Genomic DNA, 19,301 nt, shown 5'->3' on the forward strand with positions numbered 1-19,301 from the left:
ATCCCTTCCTGTTGCTATTTATAAGGTCTGGTGTAGTCAAAAAGGACTCTGGGCTAGAAATCGGAATGCCTGGCCTCTGGTTCTGGTAGAAGGAACATGAAATACTTAAGGGAAGTGAGTAGAGCACCTCCTCCTCCCCGCGACACCCCATACAGAGATAAGATCCGGACCCTGCCCTCTGGGGCTTATGCTCTAAGGAGAGTAAAGATGAGCAAATAGTAGCCCATTCATAATTCTTAAACAAACCCCATATTAAAGCATACAGTTTCCATGGCAGTCATACCTTTGAGGGTACTGGGGAGAAACATTAGATAAAGGAGGGTCAGTCCTCAGGGCACAAAGAGGGTTGGAGAAGGCTTCCTATAGGAGAAGGCCCCAGCCAGAGCTAAATCCTGGAAGATGACCAGTGCTTGCCAAGGCCACAAGAGAGGGCTCGGGCAGCCCAAGCACAGGGCTGGGCAAAACATGGCAAGAGGTTAAATGCCAGTGAGGAGTTTCCAGATTGCAGAGAGCATCAACTTCAGCTTTATCCTGTAGGTAATGGAGAACCAAAAGGGTTTTAAATGGGGTGGGGTTGTGGAGATGATGTGAATATCATATCATATTTGGGCTTTTCAAAGATCACAGGGCAAAGAGATCTTCCATATAGATGGAAGGAGGTGTGAGATGGACAGAGGAAGTGTTGCATATCATTCAAATGAGGTGGGGAGGTTTAGGGGTCCAGGCAGGAGACATTGAGGACGGTAACTAACGCAACAGAACTGCAAAAGAGCAGGAGGGGGCGTAACTGGAAAAATGTTAAGGAGGTAGAAATCCACAGGTCTTGGTGTCTGACTAGGTTTGTTAGGAGACAGATAGTCAAAGTATGAGAGCAGTTAGCTTATTATTCTTTGGTCGCTCAAAGCGCTCATCTTAGTTTCCTTATTTATGAAGTATGGATAACACCTGTCTTACATACCTGCCTCATAAGGTTGGCATGAGGGCTAGTATGGTATCGTGGTATGGGTGTGAATGCTCTTTGAGAACAGCAATGCAAGTGTAAAGTCATCTAGAAAATCCAGTAGGAAGGAGTGGCAAGGAAGAGGGAAGGGGCCAAGAATAGATGTTTTCCAAAGATATATATATATATATATATTTATATATATATATATATATATATATTTATATATATTTATTTATTTATTTATTTTAGCACAGGTAGAGAAAATGCATATTTGTAGTGGGAGAAATAAAGGACAGGAAATAAGGATATCAGATGTAAGATTTATTAGACTTACTGCTTATTTCCTTGAAAGAGGTACCAATTATCATGTATAAATTACATTAATTATAATTCTTCTATCCTGTGAAAGTTAGCTGTCATTAAAATACTAGGATAAACATTTCTTTTCAATAGAGTTCTTAGTTCTACAATTATTCCATATTTTGATATATATAATATCAATTATATATAATGATATTATATCATGTATGATTTTTATGATATTTTATGATATAAATAATATTCTGATATATGATATATTATTGATATCATATATGATATTATATAATTATGGAATTAATTCCTTATTGAAATAACTAAAAATGTACTCTTATTTTCTGCCATAGGGTAGCATGAACTGTTCTTTCCTTAAGTGTATCTAGTTTGGAAGTGTTTTGGTTAAACCAAAGCCTTTTACAGAAAATTGTTTTCTCTAACGTAAAGTTATCCCATTTTAAAAAAGTGATAGTGTCTCTCTTCTTTAGAAATTGAGCCCCATTAATTTTTCATTAGAAAGGAAATCCTGAGTTTCAATAATATTACTCTTAGCGTTCAAGCAAAGAGAATTTTCACGTGTGCTAATAACATCCATGAGATTCCATGTGCATTTTGATCACTGGGGATGATGTGGCATAAGGTGTGAAGCTGACCTCTGGGAGATTCCTACACAGCACGTCCTGAGCTGTCCTCATACACATGCAATTCTGAGCCGTGAGATCAGAGTACAGGAGAGTCAGGAAATGGTACTGCCGAGTTTGTGTGGGGAAAACAAAGGAGACACGGGTTTCTGGATGGCTCCCTGGTGCTATTCTGGACTCTTGTGGAAACTTTTAACTCTGTTGCAGTGCCTACGTACCTCGGTCTTTCGGCTGTCTGGCATTTGATCTTTTTTTTCCCCCCACATGGAACACAAAGACAGAGTTCCAGGAAAGGAAGGGTATAGAGGAAAGAAAGCACTTAAGTCATCACAGATGGCAGCCAGGGTGGTGGGAGACAGCTCATTATCTACAGTGCTTCAAGTCCAAAGGCCTCCTGCAACAGCTAAGGGCCAAAGTAGCGCAACTCGTCTCCACGGGGACCAGGGCTCCTCAAAACAGAAGCAAACATTTCTCTCTTCGCAAGTCGGCTTCTGATGGCCTTGGGTATTTTTATTGTTTTCTTTAACCTTAAACATTACTGTGCTATTAATAGGTAAAATATCCCCTTCTGGCTAAATACACGTATTTCTGGCATGATACATTCTGTCTCTCTCTCCAAGTAAAAGTTATTATCGTAGGTATGGTAACAAGAGAAAGGAAGTCTAACTCAAGAGGAATTTCTGTGAAGCTAAAGGACTGTTCTGTCCATGAAGTTTACTAGGACTGTCTCCCTTTGGGGTGTCTCTCCCTCCTCCCTTTTCCTTTTGCTGGAAAAGGAAAAGGAGAAGGGTCCTCATTCCTTCTTTTTCCTGGAAGAGTACCTCTAAGTTGGGTCCCCATGACATGACTCTCTTCCAGTACCCCCCTATCAGAAAATACACAATGGACTTCTCTGGTGGCGGAGTGGTTAAGAATCCGCCTGCCAATGCAGGGGATATGGGTTCGAGCCCTGGTCTGGGAAGATCCCATATGCCGCGGAGCAACTAAGCCCGTGCGCCACAACTACTGAGCCTGTGCTCTAGAGCCCGCGAGCCACAGCTACTGAAGCCTTTGTGCCACAACTGCTGAAGTCCACGCGCCTATAGCCTGTGCTCCGCAACAAGAGAAGCCACCGCAGTGAGAAGCCCGCGCACCGCAACAAAGAGTAGCCCCCGCTCGCCACAACTAGAGAAAGCCTGCGTGCAGCAAAGACAACCCAATGCAGCCAAAAATTTAAAAATGTAAATAAATAAATAAATTTATAAAGAAAAAAAGAAAATACACAACAATTTTCTCAGGAGTAGCATTTTCATAAAGCTGAGCCTCATTTCAGGAGACCATGGCAGGGCTCTGTTAATCTCTTACAAACTCAGAGCTTCTCTGCTCAGCTGCACCCTCATCCCTCCAGCTGTAAGGACAGCACCTCAGACACTCAGGTCCTTGTAGTCCTTCTCACCTCCCAGGTTCTTATACTACAAATACTTTCTTATTGGCATTCCTGATATACAAGTTACTTGTTCTTTTTTTTCTCCTTCTTTGCATACTGTAAAGTTTTTATGACTTTTGCCTGAAATCCTCATCCTCCCAATTTTGTGCTATTCTTGATCCTCTGTTCCTTTAAAATGGGGTTCCAAATTGATCATTTCTGTGATGGATTCCACTTACTTCTGAAAAACCCAAAATTAGAGGTCCTAACATTTTTTTTTTAATTATTTATTTTGTTTATTTATTTTTGGCTGCGTTGGGTCTTCGTTGCTGCACACAGGCTTTCTCTAGTTGCGGCGCGTGGGCTTCTCATTGCGGTGGCTTCTCTTGTTGCGGAGCACGGGCTCTAGGTGCATGGGCTTCAGTAGTTGTGGCCCATGGACTCAGTAGTTGTGGCTCGCGGGCTCTAGAGCGCAGGCTCGGTAGTTGTGGCGCACGGGCTTAGTTGCCCCGCGGCATGTGGGATCTTCCCGGACCAGGGCTCGAACCCGTGTCCCCTGCATCGGCAGGCGGATTCTCAACCACTGCGCCACCAGGGAAGCCCCTAACATTTTTTTTATTCTGGGTTTTAATGGGGTTGTTTTGACAGTGGGTTTTGTTTTTTATGTGTGTGCTTAATCTACAGTACCTGAGGTACCTTTCAGTCTTATTTGATGTTTATGATATTTTGAATATTTACCATAATAGCTGACGATCTGTTTATATTGTACTTCCTCTTAAAAAACTTTTTTCCTAGATTTCATGCCCCAGACTTTTGCATACTTATCTTTCTGTTTCGGTAAGTTTCTCATTACACTTTATTTTTACTTTTATTATTTTTAAAATATTTATTTATTTATTTAGGCTGCACCAGGTCTTAGTTGCGGCATGCATGTGGGATCTAGTTCCCCAATCAGGGATTGAACCCAGGCCCCCTGCATCGGGAGTGCAGAGTCTTACCCACTGGACCACCAGAGAAGTCCCTCATTACACTTTTAAAATCTAGGTCTTTCCCAAACACTTCCTTTTGGCCAAAAGCCTTAATTAAATAGATCTCCTCTAACATATCTTAGGTATATGAAAGGCGGCTTATTCTGACATTCAGCAGTTGCTGGTGGAAGAACACCTTCAAAAAAGGTGTAGAGATAGAAATACAAAAAAATATTTGAAGGCCTTGCCCCTGAGAAAATTACTAGCTTGAAGGAGATATATACTTTTAGAAACTTTGTTTGTACTGAGCAATGCATTATACAAAATCCTATTTACATGCTGAGGGTGTAAATAACAACACGCAACTATCAGTAGCATCAACCTACCCTTCCTGGAAATTGGAAAAGTCAATTGCTGTCTCCTTGATGCATTTTCTTGTCATTTTCCTTTGTTGTTTTCCAATTGTGCTTGGCCTCAAAATACCACTACTGAGAAGTTATTTAGTTTGATTATGATTTTGCTTACGACTGTTGTTTCTTCCAGCAATGAAGACAGTCTATTGAAGTTTCCATATAGTTTCAAATGATTACTCACCTAACTAATGGTCAGTTTGAAAGATAAGTATGCACACAATGCTGATTCAGTGAAAGGGAAAGTGGAAAGACGACCTTTCCCCCCTCTTCTACCTTCAGCATGGCCCTCTTCCAATAGGACTCGTAAATCACACTTGGGAAGGAGTTTACTACATAGGTCTCGGGATAAAATTTTAGCCCAAGCCCTTTCTCAAATGCTGATTATTGTTCCGAACCCCATATATACTCAAAGTTGTCCAGTCAACAAGTATTAATTGCATAATTTCTTATATCCAGACATTGGAAGTAAAGAGATGGGTGCTGGTATCAAGAGGGTGTATAACTGGACATGTCCTGGGCATGGAACGATGGATAGCTGTGGGTAGTTAAGAAGGCACAGAGAGGATAGTCCAGGCTAGAGGAGCCAAGAGCCACGCACAGAGGGAGGATGAAACACGATGTAAGCGAGGCTATGGTGAGAAGACCAACACGTCTGGAATGGAGAACTCTTTTTAGAAAGTAGAGGGAGACTGCAAAACTCTGGAGGGTCTTGACTCATAACCAGATACCTCACTGTGATGCTCAATAGAAAGCCATTGTTGGTTCTGGAGCAGGGGCATGACATAATGGAGGCAGTGTCTTAAGAGGATGAATGGGGCATTGATTGTCCCAGAAGACTTGGAGAGGGAGACCCTGGAGACCACTGCTGAATGTTCCCGATATTGAGGGGACATGTCTGCAGCTGCAGCTGTTCTCTACTGTTGACTTCATCTTAAAGCAGTGACAGAAGCCCTCGTGGGTGGTTTTTATTAAAAAAAAGAAAAAAAAACATAAACCAGTTTGAGTTGGGTTTCTGTCCCTTCAGAATCAGAATCCTGATATTTGAATACTCTTCGGAGTTACGTGAGTTGCCTTAGGCTTTGAAAGAAAAGCAATGATTTAGGAAAACAGAATTGGGAGTAGATATAAAGAAGGTAGAAATGAATCACATGATTGTTCATGGGACCAGTTAAAGGGGCATGTTGGGGCCACTGGTGGCTGTGCTAAGCCATTCCTCCAGCCCTGGTATTGCAGCTGAGATTTAGGTACCGCTCTCTGCTATGGCAATGTGCTTGTGACTCAACAGAAATCGTTTCCAACTGGCAGAACCCTTCCTCTGCAAGGACAGTATCTTTTTGTTGTTGTTCTTCGGGCTCTTTTGGTTTTCAAATACAGTTTTTTACCTGCTAACATTATGTGTCTATTATATCTCAAACTAGATTTGCAAAGTCTCTCCCACCAAACTACATTTTCTCTTGTGTTCCCTGTAACTATTCATGGTGGTGCTAATCTCCATTCCCCAGATAACCTTTGGGTTATCTTGGATGTTCCTCTCCAATGCTCGCTCTCCCACCCATTCTGGTGTTATCTCTGGATTATCTCTGCAGTGCAGGGTCTGCTTCTTGCCTTTAAACTCCTCCCCACATCTGCCTCTGCATTTTCTGTCTCTAGTCTCCACCCCAGCCCATCCCCATTCTTATACACTGATGCGAGTATAGCCTTCCAGGAGCACGTATCTCATCAGGCCTCTCATGATGTAGATACAGGAAGAGGGGGACACTGAATAATATCTCATCCCCATCATTTCATTCCTTCTGTCTAAAAATCTTCAATTAATCCCTACTGCCAACCAAATGAAGTCTAAAAGCAGCCCTTTCTCATTAGGAATCAAACTTCACAACAATTTAATTTTCTTCTTTCTGCTGCCTTACTCCAGAAAAAACCAAAATGCTAGGTTTTTCATCTGCCCCCCCCCCCCACAATAGCTTTTAACTATGCCTGATTTTAGTGTTAGTGGTACTTCATTATCTGTAAAAATGTGTGCATCCTGCTCTTTCTTGCTTACTAACTCTAAACTTTCTGTCTCAACTTCCTGTTTTAATGGAACATAAGAGTCAACTCACTTATACTAACGCCCTGCTTCCCTCTCTTCCTTCTCCCTATTTTAAATAGGCATATCACTCTTCCTCCTTCCTATTTTCATACATTTGCCTCTTTAAATAACACATTGACCTAAATCTCTTGTTAAATTAATTTGACTCCCAACTTTTGAGAATAAGAAATTAGTAACCTCTGCCCTTCTTTCACCTTTTTACCACTCCTATTTTTTCTTTAATAATAACTTCTCCTTTTTTTCCTGTTTAGAATTCCTACTCATTTGATATAAAAGTGCCTGGCTTAAACATGTCTTGTGTTTCCCTCTTACTTTTTCTCTGTATTGAATTTCTGTATCTTGATGCTATTTTCCAACCCTTTGATTAAATAAATAGGTCTCATTGAGAAGGTAATATTTGAGTAAAGACTTGAAGGAAAAGAGGGAGAGAGCCACATGGCTTTATGGGGGCAACAGCATTCCAGGCAGAGGGAATAGCCAGTGCACAGATTTTCTTGTGGGAGCGTGGAGTGAGAAAAGGGGGTCAGAGAGATGAGGAGGGGCAGGCAGGGCAGGTCATGAAGTGCCTTGTAGGCTATTAGGGATTTGGACTCTGAGAGAACTGAGGCGTCAAGGAAGGTTTCCTTTTCCATAATATTGTGATCTGTTTTAGTTCTATCTTCTCTCTGAAGATATTAATTAGAAGGTTTTGGGGTTTTGTTTTTCTTGTTTGCTTGTTTGTTTTCTTCTGTTTTCTGAAGTCAGTTTTCTAAGGGTTTTACTTTCATGTTAGTTTATCTTGGTCTTTTCCTTAAGACTTCAGATTTTCTTCAAGGGTCTGGCAATCCTTTGCTGTCATTTCATATTTAAGAATGAGGGACTAGAGGGAAAAAATAAGGGATTAGAGTAGTTTTGGAAGAATATGAATAGGGAGTTGGTACTTAGCTTGGAACCACTTTATTCAAAATGGAAGGAAGAGAAGGGATTTACTCTGGGGTTCCAGCCCCCTTCTTAGGTACCCTGATTTTCTGCAGCTAAGTTATTCAGTTTTTTAATTGACAACCCTTCTGATATGTTTTCCTCACAAGCTAAGTAGCTGACTGTCTGCCATTTGTGTCTTGAGGATGGGGGTGTGGGCAAGGTGAGAGGTGGGCAGAAATTTCTCACACACACACCTTTAATTTAGTCTAATGTTTTTGGCAACTTCTTACATCCTCCTCCTGTAGCACCATATTGGACTCTGACAAACAGATCAGTATTCTCTTATCTTCCACTTATACCCAAATTCTGAAATACAGTTTCCTCTGCTTTGCTGCATGAGTTAATATTTACTTTACTTTCTACTTTCCATTTTTCAGAAATTTGGGGAAATCACTCTTCTGTTGATGGTTTCCCACCATAATTGTAAGCAGGATTACTACTTCTTTTATAAATCCTCATCTTAACAGGCCTTGGAAAGGAGAGGCAAACATCTGTGCTCCTGTTCTCCATCCTGGACTGGGAAGCCTGTTGGGTTTTCACCATAGGTTTTGACAAAACCAAAGAATACTGTGTTTTCGGCATTCCTTTTTTAAAAAATCTGCCAGTAAGCCTATCAAGAAAAAAGAGACTTAATTTGTCATTAACATTTTATTTTAATGTTATGCTGGGCCCTAACATCCATTTAACTTTTCTAAATGTTTATTTATTTAAAAAGTCAGTTCTAGGATATTGCCAAGAATTGGTGATGCAGTTATAAGAATTGTTTTCCCTAAATGTTTTGATCAGCAACCCATTAGAAAAATTGGCAAAATGTACATACAAACAGCTAATTTACAAAACAGGAAATAAAAAACACTCTTAAATATATGAAAATACACTCAACCTTACTCATCAGGAGAGAAATGTAAGTCAAAACTATAATGGGACTTTTTTTTTCACCTCTCAGATTTGTAGAGATCAAAAAGTTTAACACTTAAAAAAAAAAAGTTTAACACTAATCATTGGTAAAATTGTTATTCTATGTGCTAGGTACTCTGCTAAGCACTCTGAATTGTTTTTTGGGTTTTTAAAAAATATTTATTTATTTCATTTATTTTTTCCTTACTTTTATTTATTTACTTATTTTTTGCTGCATCGTGTCTTAGTCGCGGCACACAGGATCTTTTTCATTACGGCTCGCGGTCTGCTCGGGTTTCTCTCTAGTTGTGGCGTGTGGGTTTTCTCTCTCTAGTTGTGGCGCACAGGCTCCAGAGCGCATGGGCTCTCTAGTTGAGGTGTGCGAGCTCAGTAGTTGTGGCGCACGGGCTTAGTGCCTGCCCCGCAGGATGTGGGATCTTAGTTCCCCGACCAGGGATCGAATCCACGTCCCCTGCATTGGAAGGTGGATTCTTTACCACTGGACCACCAGGGGAGTCCCTGAATTGTTTTTTAAGTGTAACACTTTAGTAAGAATGTGTAAACACTGCTACATATTATGGGTGTGGGTCACAAAACCTTTTACTAAAGGCAATTTGGCAATAACTATAAATTTTTCTTTAATTTGTGTACATTTTAACACAGCAGTTCCATTTCCAGGAAGTTATCCTAGGGATATATCACACATAATAAACATAAGGACATATGTCACATAAGGACATTCTTTGCAGTGTTGTCTGTATTTGTGATAAGACTGAAATCACCTAAATGCCCATCAATAAGGAACTGGTTAAATTATGTAAGCCATTACAGTGGAACTCTATTCAGTCATTAAAAAGAATGAGGAAGCTCTCTGGGTACTAATAGGGAAAGAGCACCAAGTTAGTTTCAAAAAAGGGGGCGGGGGGGGGGTGTCTAGAATAACATGCTCTCACTTGTGCTTAAAAAATACACACACTCATATGCATTCAGACTCCCTGGAAGTACACACAGGAGCTGGGAACCGTAGGTGCCTCTGGAGAGAAACAGGGCCAGCATAAAACAGGGGTGGGTAGAAGGGAGATTTGTTTTTCCATTTGTAACTTTTGAATTGTGTTGTTGTGCTTCTAGTACCTATTCAGAAATAAATATGTAGATCAATAAACACAACGTAAAGTTTCCAAAGGTATACTTATATCAGAATTGTAAATGAAAGACTGTTCTTCCTGATTTAGAGAAATCTAGTTGGGAGACTGAGTTTACTTTGCGGTTGGAGAGGCTTAGGGGTCTTGGAGAGGTCCTGGTCTCGATCACCAACTCCTGCACCTTCTGCACCCCATTCTGCTTCCTGCTTTTGCTGACTGTGTTGTCTCTGTTTCTACTATGGCCGCTGCCCAGCAGCCCCCAGAGTCCTCCTCTGTCCCTATAGCCCATCTCTCAGCTTCCCAAGTATCGCCACCCTTGCCTGCCAGCCAGGGAGCCACCAAGTGGGCAGCACACCAAAAACAAGCGTCTTTCAGGCTACAGATCTTGGCGAGTCCAGGTGCAGCCTAGTTTTCAGTACAGGGTTTCCATCCCATTTCCAGGATTTTATCTTCTGGGGATCCTCTGGTGAAACATATCCTATCTACAAGTCACTTCTTAACCTTTGTGGGTCAAGACTGTGGTTTTGAGTAATGACCATCAGGGAGTTTTTTAAATGATAGTGGGTGTAAAACTATCTCACTGGTACTACCGTAAAGGAGTTTAGTGACCTTTTTTATGCCTAAGCTTAGACTAATTTAACTTGAAGGGAGACAAGCACAGGTTTATGACTGTAACTAGGAAGGAGCACAGCTTCCTGGACTGAACCACAGTGAGGCACTTGTTTGCATTTACCTGAAATACAGCTTACTCACTCACCTGAGATAGAACCTAATTATCACTTACATGTGATGATGCCCGAGTACAACACATCTTCAGCAGGAGAGGCAAAGGGCCTGGGAGATGGATATGACAGAACAGAGGAGTGTTGAGTTTACTCTAACTCAGAGAGACACTTTTCAGGAGGAATGATAGTTGACCCCATGTAAGAATTCTAATTCTGAAAAATTGTGAAATCTGAATCTAGTCATCATCAGACTAATGAGGTCTAGGAAGTGAGGAATATTGGACTGTTGATAGGGATCGTCCAACCTGTTTTTTATTTATAGATTGTGGTGCAACAGTGTGTGGCAGTGTCTTGTTGAAACCAGCACTTCCTAGCTGGTAATAAAAATGCTGTTGCCTAGTTGGTAAAGTCAGGCTTGGTTGGTATAAGTGTGTCTATCTCACTGCTCTGAAATTCCTACTTAGAAGCTTTCAGGGCCCATAACTGATGCTTACATTGGGCTGGAGATAGGAGAAGAAATAACCTGCCAAAGCCAAGTGAGGGTGGATCCTGTGTTCCCAGCATCTTCTGCTGCTTCTATGCTTCCTTAAAACTGTCACTCATTTTTTTTAAATAAATTTATTTATTTTTGGCTGCATTGGGTCTTTGTTGCTGTGCACGGGCTGTCTCTAGCTGCAGCGAGCGGGGGCTACTCTTCGTTGCAGTGCACGGACTTCTCATTGCGGTGGCTTCTCTTGTTGCGGAGCATGGGCTCTTGGCGTGTGGGCTCAGTAGTTGTGACGTGCGGGCTCAGTAGTTGTGGCTGATGGGCTTAGTTGCTCCGTGGCATGTGGAATCTTCCCGGACCAAGGCTCAAACCCTTGTCCCCTGCATTGGCAGGCGGATTCTTAACCACTGTGCCACCAGGGAAGCCCCCAAGCTGATTTATTTTCATGACTTAAGTGAGATCTGTTATTTCATCTCCCTTGTCAATGAGAGTTCAGCTTCACTGCCAGTAACTTTAAAGTTACTGAGAGGCCTTGCAAAAGTGGTCTGTTTCTTCTCCTATGCCCTCCTCACTCAAACACAGGCGAGCCTCTGCTCTTCAGATCCTAGCAGTTTCAGTTTGCTGCCAACAAGACCTCCGTGGTAGGGGTGCTCCGGGAATCATCTCGCCTGTGTTGGGAATTAACTTGCTTGAGTTCCGTAGCATCTTTGAGTAAACAAAAACCTAAAGTTGAATTGGCCCATTGATGAATTTCACTTCTGTTTTGGATGCTGCAGAATTAATCCCACATCAGTCAACACTGATAAATGACCACACTGAGCAAAATGCTGAGCTGAGTGCTGTGGGAAAAAACAGAAGTTCCCTGCTTCTCCTAGTTGGATCATTAATTGATGAGGGGCCTAGTGAGTTATAGAGCCAGCAGCAGCAGAGCTGAGGTGATGGGATGGGAGGCTCTGTGGAGCTTGTGCCCTCTGGGGAGGGCTTTCCAGGGCAGAACCAGTGCTGGAGACCAGGAGCCAGTCTAGGGAAGAGAAGGGTGGAGACTCTGTAGAAAGAAGTCATTTTAATCTGCACATACCTGAATGCTCTGTCATTGAAAGACATTGTGTGGGTGGGTTGACCTAGAGGCAGGCTCTGTAATCTTGTCAGTGCTAAGTTAGGGGCCCTGCCTCAGGACCACCCACTTGGTGAGGGCTGAGTGCCCAGCACTGCACACAAGTACCTGGCGGGGCAAGGAGGGGCTGAAATCCAGCCACTTTGCTTCCTCTGCTCCTTGGTGCTGGGCTCTTTCTGCCCAGAGCAAGGGGCACCATTTCTCTGCCAAGTCCTGTGTCAGTAGGGCTACATCCAGAGAGACAGCACCTTTTTATGAGTGCTCCTGGCCGGGCGTCGCTCTTTCTGAGTCTTCAAGGGTGCTGCTGTGCAGAACAGCCACCATGCCGCCTGTAAGTCTGAATCTGACCCTGCGTAGCACAGAATTCCATAAATATGTGAGTGAATGCTGAGGTGGATTATTGAAGTTCCACACACACTTCGTCGCCCTACTTAAAGAGGGACTCGAGTGGATTTCTTTTTGTCTTTTTTTTTTGTGGTTTATTGTATTTCAATTTACTCGACTAGTTTGTGGAAACTTGTTGAAGAGATTTTCCGATTTGCTTTTTTTTTTAACCATTTTTTTCCCTTGAAGTATAGTTAATTTACAATGTTGTATTAGTTTCAGGTGTACAGCAAAGTGATTCAGATATATATATATATGTACTTTTTCAGATTCTTTTCCATTATAGGTTATTATAAGATATTGAATATAGTTCCCTGTGCTATACGGTAGGTCCGTGTTGTTTATGTATTTTATATATAGTAGTGTGAATCTGTTAATCCCAAACTCCTAATCTATCTCCACCACCCACCCCTCTGCCCCCACTGCTATCCCCTTTGGTAACCATAAGTTTATTTTCTGTCTGTGAGTCTGCTTCTGTTTTGTAAATAAGTTCATTTGAGTGGATTTCTTTTTCTTTTTTTTTTTGGTTTATTGTATTCAATTTACTTGACTGGTTTGTGGAAACTTTTTTTTTTCATTTTGAAAAACCTATTTACTTTCCCAAATATTATTTCAAATACATGCTTTACAGGCCACTATGGGTCAGAAACATTCTGTAGAAGAAATTATTTTGATAGACATTGAAAATTTTAATAGAAGAAAAAGTTCATATTTATCTAGATGTGGCTATGTTTCACAGGAAGATTTCGACATCTAAAGTGCAAAGACAAAATGACTGTGGCTTTTCTTGCCACTCAGAATATTGACAATCTTCCCTTAGAGCCTACTCTTTTTTTTTTAATATCAAAATCTAATAAGCCAAATTTATTCAAGAAGAGTTATATCCATTTTCCTTTAACCTTTTTAATCTACCAAGGACAGTAACTTATGTAAAAGCATGCCTGTTTTTTCCTTTAGAGCTTCGTTTTTCTTTTTTTTTTTTTAATTGGAGTATAATTGCTTTACAATGTTGTGTTAGTTTCTGCTGTACAATGAAGTGGATTAACTACATGCATACCTATATCCCCTCCCTCCCGCCACCCCCCATCCCACCCATCTAGGTCATCACAGAGCACCGAGCTGAGCTTCCTGTGCTTTATAGCATGTACCTACTAGCTATCTATTTTATGCATGGTAGTGTATATATGTCAATCCTAATCTCCCAATTCGGCCCACCCTCACCTTCCCACCCTGTGTCCACATGTCCATTCTCTATGTCTACATCTCTATTCCTGCCCTGCAAATAGGTTCATCTGTACCATTTTTCTAGATTCCACATATACACGTTAATATACGATATTTGTTTTTCTCTTTCTGACTTACTTCACTCTGTATGACAGACTCTAGGTCCATCCACATCTCTACAAATGACCCAATTTCGTTCCTTTTTATGGCTGAGTAATATTCCATTGTATATATGTGCCACATCTTCTTTATCCATTCATCTGTCTGTGGACATTTAGGTTATTTCCATGTCTTGGCTATTGTAAATAGTGCTGCAGTGAACATTGGGGTACATGTGTCCATCTGAGTTATGGTTTTCTCAGGGTATACGCCCAGTAGTGGCATTGCTGTGTCATATGGTAGTTCTATTTTTAGTTTTTTAAGGAACCTCCATACTGGTCTCCACAGTGGCTGTATCAGTTTACATTCCTACCAACAGTGCAAGAGGGTTCCGTTTTCTCCACACCCTCTCCAGCATTTGTTGTTTGTAGATTTTTGATGATGGCCATTCTGACTGGTGTGAGGTGATAACTCATTGTAGTTTTGATATGCATTCCTCTAATAATTAGTGATGTTGAGCATCCTTTCATGTGCCCCTTGGCCATCTGTATGTCCTCCTTGGAGAGATGTCTATTTAGGTCTTCTGCCCATTTTTGGATTGGGTTGTTTGTTTTTTTGATACTGAGCTCCATGAGCTGTTTGTATATTTTGGAGATTAATCCTTTGTCTGTTGCTTCCTTTGCAATTATTTTCTCCCATTCTGGGGTTGTCTTTTCGTCTTGTTTATGGTTTCTTTTGCTGTGCAAAAGCTTTTAAGTTTAATTAGGTCCCATTTGTTTATTTTGTTTTTATTTTCATTACTCTAGGAGGGGGGTCAAAAAAGATCTTGCTGTGGTTTATGTCAAAGACTGTTTTTCCTATGTTTTCCACTAAGAGTTTTATAGTGTCTGGTCTTCCATTTAGGTCTTTAATCCATTTTGAGTTTATTTTTGTGGATGGTGTTAGGTAGGTGTTAGGTAGTTGGGTGCCAAGTAGACGGTACACTGACCTTTAGAAGTAGGGCTCCAATGGACAACGGGGGGTGGAGGATTGTCAAGCATCAGAATGAATTCAACTTAAGAACAAACTGGCTCTGATCCCAACCAACCCCAAAGTCTAGCCAGAGGCCCATTAGAAATAAATGCAAATTGTAGTATCACTTTTACAAGGTTGTGCCACTTAACACTGTTTAATCAATCCATATTAAAGCTAAGCACACTCCCATTATTAGCTCAGTCCTCACCGTATCCCATTTCTATGAAGGCTCCTGTGGAAACTTTTTGAAGAGATTTTCTGATTTACTTTTTTTTTTAACATGTTTTTTCTTGAAGTATAGTTAATTTACAATGTTGCGTTAGATTCAGGTGTACAGCAAAGTGATTCAGAGATATATTTATATAAATACACACACATATATGTGTACTTTTTCAGATTCTTTTCCATTATGGGTTATTACAAGATACCGAACATAGTTTCCTATGCTGTACAGTAGGTGCGTGTTGTTTATTTTATATATAGTAGTGTGAATCTGTTAATCCCAAACTCCTAATCTATCTCCACCACCCACCCCTCTGCCCCCACTGCTATCCCCTTTGGTAACCATAAGTTTATTTTCCATGTCTGTGAGTCTGTTTCTGTTTTGTAAATAAGTTCACTTGAGTGGATTTCTTATGCTTTTGAAGAATAGGAGTAATGTGTGTGTCTTGGGGGATAGAGGGAAAAGGCAGGGATGTGCTCAAAGGGCCCTTAACAGTTCTAAAATTCTTGGAGTCCATAAATTAAACTTGATATTAAAATAAATCTTCTATTTTAAACCAAAGCAATGTTTTCATTTTAATATTTCAAGGTTTTCCATGTACCTTTTATCACATAATGCAATTCAGTTATGGACTGAGTCCTTTCAATGTACGTAAGTGCTTTATGTACTTTGAAAAGAATTGAAGAAATAGAAGGTTGGGCCTATGTCCTCAGATGTTAACCTACCTAGAAAAAGAGAAACGCAGAATGAGAGTATCAACCACTCGTAGGGATTATTACTTGGATACCTTGTCAGACATACCTGGTTTTGATTTTGACACGACAATAGGACTCCCAACGTGGGCTGGGATTTCCATGCGCTGTGAAAAGTGGTAAGCAAGCAACCACAAAGGTTCAAGTAACCAATAGCATTTCCTGCCTGTGAGGTTTTTTGCAGGTGAAGATACCAAATGGGTGGTAAGTTAGGATTAAAATTAGCTAAACTGTCACAGCAATGCTGTCTTCCTTTACACTCAGCCACCGTGGAGTTCTCATGGTCTAGAAGTATGTTTTGTGAGTCCTCTGCTGTGTAGGCTGACACCAAAGAAGGTCTGATCCATGCTACCACCTTGTGTTCTCCCTGGCCACATTCCTTCCTCTCCTCGCATGTTGAAATGGTTTCCCCTGATCCCGAGACTGAGGGAGCTCACCTGTGTCCACCGCACTGGCCATCCTCCATCTGTTAATGGTTCAGCGTGCTGACCCTCTGACTTACTGTCCCCTCTACTCCCTTTTTCACCAAGGTCAGACCTAGTTTTCCAAAAGCCTACTGAGTGCGATTATATACCAGCACTATCCTAGACCTCATGGTCAGGATAAAAATCAATGAGATTCTTCTCCCCAGCCTGGGGCTCCCACACTGAAGAGCTAGTAAGAGGGCTCGGAGGATAGATGCATGGCTGGGGGGTGGATGGAGGCAAAGAAAGAAATATGAGAATGGGCATGTACACAAAGGCCTCCCGGATGGACAGACCTGAGTTTGAATCCCAACTCAGACAGGTACTAGTTCTGCAAACTCGGGCAAGAAATTCACTATGTGAGAGTCTCAGATTCCTAGTCTGTGAAATGGGAGTAATAATTCCTACCTAGCCTGGGTGGTGGTGTGGATTAGAGAGTGTAATTGCTGAGAGAAGCGCTTGGTGAAATTAGCAAGCACCCAAACCAGGACCTATATAACTACAATGAAAGATGATAAGTGATGTAAGTGCAAACAAACGGGGTGGGAGCGCCCAGCAGAAAGGCTCACAGCTGGCAGGAGGCCGCACGTGAGCTCGTGCACAGGTCAGGGGCCCCCCCAGCCTCTGGGTGATCTTCCACCTCCATGCTGGGCTGGGCAGAGCCAGGCAGCACGCAGGGCCCACGGGCCGCATACCCGGGAGCCGGCGAGTCCCTGCAAAGTCGGACATTTACCTGCACATAAACCTGCACGTGTATCTGAAGCAGGCAGGACCCGGAGCTCCACCCCCTGGGGCACCAGCTGAGGGGGTAGAATGGAGGGATGGAAAGGGCACCGCTGTCCTTGTTGACTTCAGCCAGTCCCGGGCATTGAAGATCATTCCACTCTCCAGAAAGCGAGGTCACGTCATCGTTTTTCCCTCCTCCCCACTCTGGATATCTAAGGTGAAGTGTTTTCTCTTCTCCAGCTCAGAGGCTGAGAACGGTGTGGAGGAGAAAAAGAAGGTCTGCAGGGCGCCAGCAGCCCTGTCCCCTGCTCTGTGCAGCGAGGCCGAGTCCGCAGACCAGAAGAGAATCATTTCCCTGCGGTGAGTCCTCACCTTGACTCTCTCTGTTCTTTCGGCCTTTCGGGGAGGAGGGGTTGCTGGGAGGAGCTGGTGTTTCCAGTTTTATGGTGGTGGTGAAGAGTGAAGATCTCCTACAAGCAGATGACACCCCTGAGAAAGAAGTGGGGTGTTTTTCCTTGATATCCAGGCACTGGCACCTGCCTTCCTTTCTCAGCTCTTCCCACCAGCCTCTCTTCTCCTTCCCACTCCAGCCTTCTGCAGAATGTCTGCCCCTTTCTGAAAGCACTGATTTTGCTACATGATAAAGCCGGGGTGGGCCCCTCTCTGGCAGGGAGATAGAAGCACCTGGAAAGGCTGCCAGGGCTGCTGATGAGGCCGCCCAAGTTGGATTGTCTGCTCGGCCTGTGGGTGTGCACACCTGCTGTCTCACTTTCCTGGCAGCCACGGAAAAGAGCGGAGGGAAACCCTGCCTGGGATCGCCGGGTGGGGTGTGCACATCTCCCTGGGTTGCTCATTTCCTGGGGCCAGTGCTGGAAGCCGGGCTCAGTTTGGTCGTGGGGCTGTGAGGGGACAGGCGGTTTGAGATGTGGAGCTCTGGTCCCCATCACTCTCAGGGGCGCCAATTATGTGCTTTCTTTCACATGGAAGGAAGAAGTAGGCACTCCGAGTTGCTTTTCTGCCCTTAAAAGAGAATGGTTAAGCCAGTGATCAATTACAGGTAACTGTGGCCATTTATCCACACCAAGTGGAGGAGTAATAGCTCTCCTCCCCGTATTAGAACTGTCAGAACTGCTACCTTCTACGTCTTTTTTCCTCTGCTAAAGGATGATTAAATAACTCCTGCTTTTCCTTTCCTTCCTGGCTACCCAGCCCATGGCTTCTCTGCAAATCTATACCTCACTCAGGACCAAGCATAAGTCTTCACTCTGCCCCCAGATTTTTGTATTCTGACTATCACTCCCAATTCTGTCTCCATCTTTTCTGCATGACTGTTTTGATGCATCTCACTTTTAACCGTTCTTTCTGTAGCTGTTTCCTGTCAGAGCATCCTGCCTCACTTACCAAACAAAGGCACCAAGCCTGTTGTTTCTTGTATCTTTCACCACTATTGACTGGCTACTGCAGGCGCTCTGAATGCACTGCACATGTAACTCCACCATCCCCAGGCTTCAGATGAGAATAACACACATCATGAGGGCATGCTTGTTCAACTTCACCAGTGTGTTATCTGTGTGGCTGCAGAGAGTCCTACGCTTGGTTGAAGGCTCTGCTCTCACTGTCTGGCAATTCTGAATTTTTGAATAAAAATTTTTTGCACTAGGTTTCAGGTCCTGCTCATAGTCATCTGTATGAAGTGAGACTAACACAGTTGAAAAGACACAAAGAAATAAGGCATGTAAATAAGCATGCCTCCCACCCCTCCCTCAGAGCCAATGCTGTGCAGACAAGCCCTTCTGCTTGTGCCTCTTGAAATCATCAAGGATTAGCGGCTAGTATAAATAATAGGTGATTTGATATTTGTAAAAACAATTTTATTTTCAAGTAGAGTACAAATGTCTACTCATAGTTTTTTTAAAAAAATAATTCCTAGAATTCTAAAGAGATTTATATCTGTGAATTGGTTCAATGGCCAGTAACTGAATCCAAATCTCTGTGCCTTGAATTGATGAGAGATATTTTGCCTCTGGTTTGAGCACTGTGGACTCAAAACAGTTGCAGGTAGCAGAGGCCTGGGACATCACATAGTCAGTCTCTTCACAACTGAGAAAGCCAGAGTCCAAAGTCTCTCTAACTTCATTTCTGTCCCTCTGTCACACCCATAGGCCACCCAGATTGCTTAAGAGTCTTCTTAAATTCACTTTGAACCAAACATTATTTTAACTGAGCCTCATTCTAAAGAATCCTATCGTGACCGCGATGAAGAGCGGTCCCCGCACCGCGATGAAGAGTGGCCCCCGCTTGCCGCAACTGGAG

At 42.5% G+C, this 19,301-nt stretch overlaps 1 protein-coding gene across 3 annotated transcripts in view; it reads left to right on the forward strand.

Moving 5' to 3' along the window:
- Nucleotides 1-19,301, forward strand: part of GRAMD2B (GRAM domain containing 2B) — a 109,211-nt gene that overhangs the window by 65,722 nt on the left and 24,188 nt on the right. For all 3 annotated transcript variants that reach the window (XM_057539772.1, XM_007188496.3, XM_007188498.2), the window contains exon 2: nt 17,229-17,348. In XM_057539772.1, coding sequence (XP_057395755.1) covers nt 17,229-17,348 — 120 coding nt within the window. The remainder of the gene's footprint in view (nt 1-17,228; nt 17,349-19,301) is intronic.

The sequence above is a fragment of the Balaenoptera acutorostrata genome, chromosome 2 (genome assembly GCF_949987535.1).
Source record: "Balaenoptera acutorostrata chromosome 2, mBalAcu1.1, whole genome shotgun sequence".
Taxonomy (NCBI): domain Eukaryota; kingdom Metazoa; phylum Chordata; class Mammalia; order Artiodactyla; family Balaenopteridae; genus Balaenoptera; species Balaenoptera acutorostrata.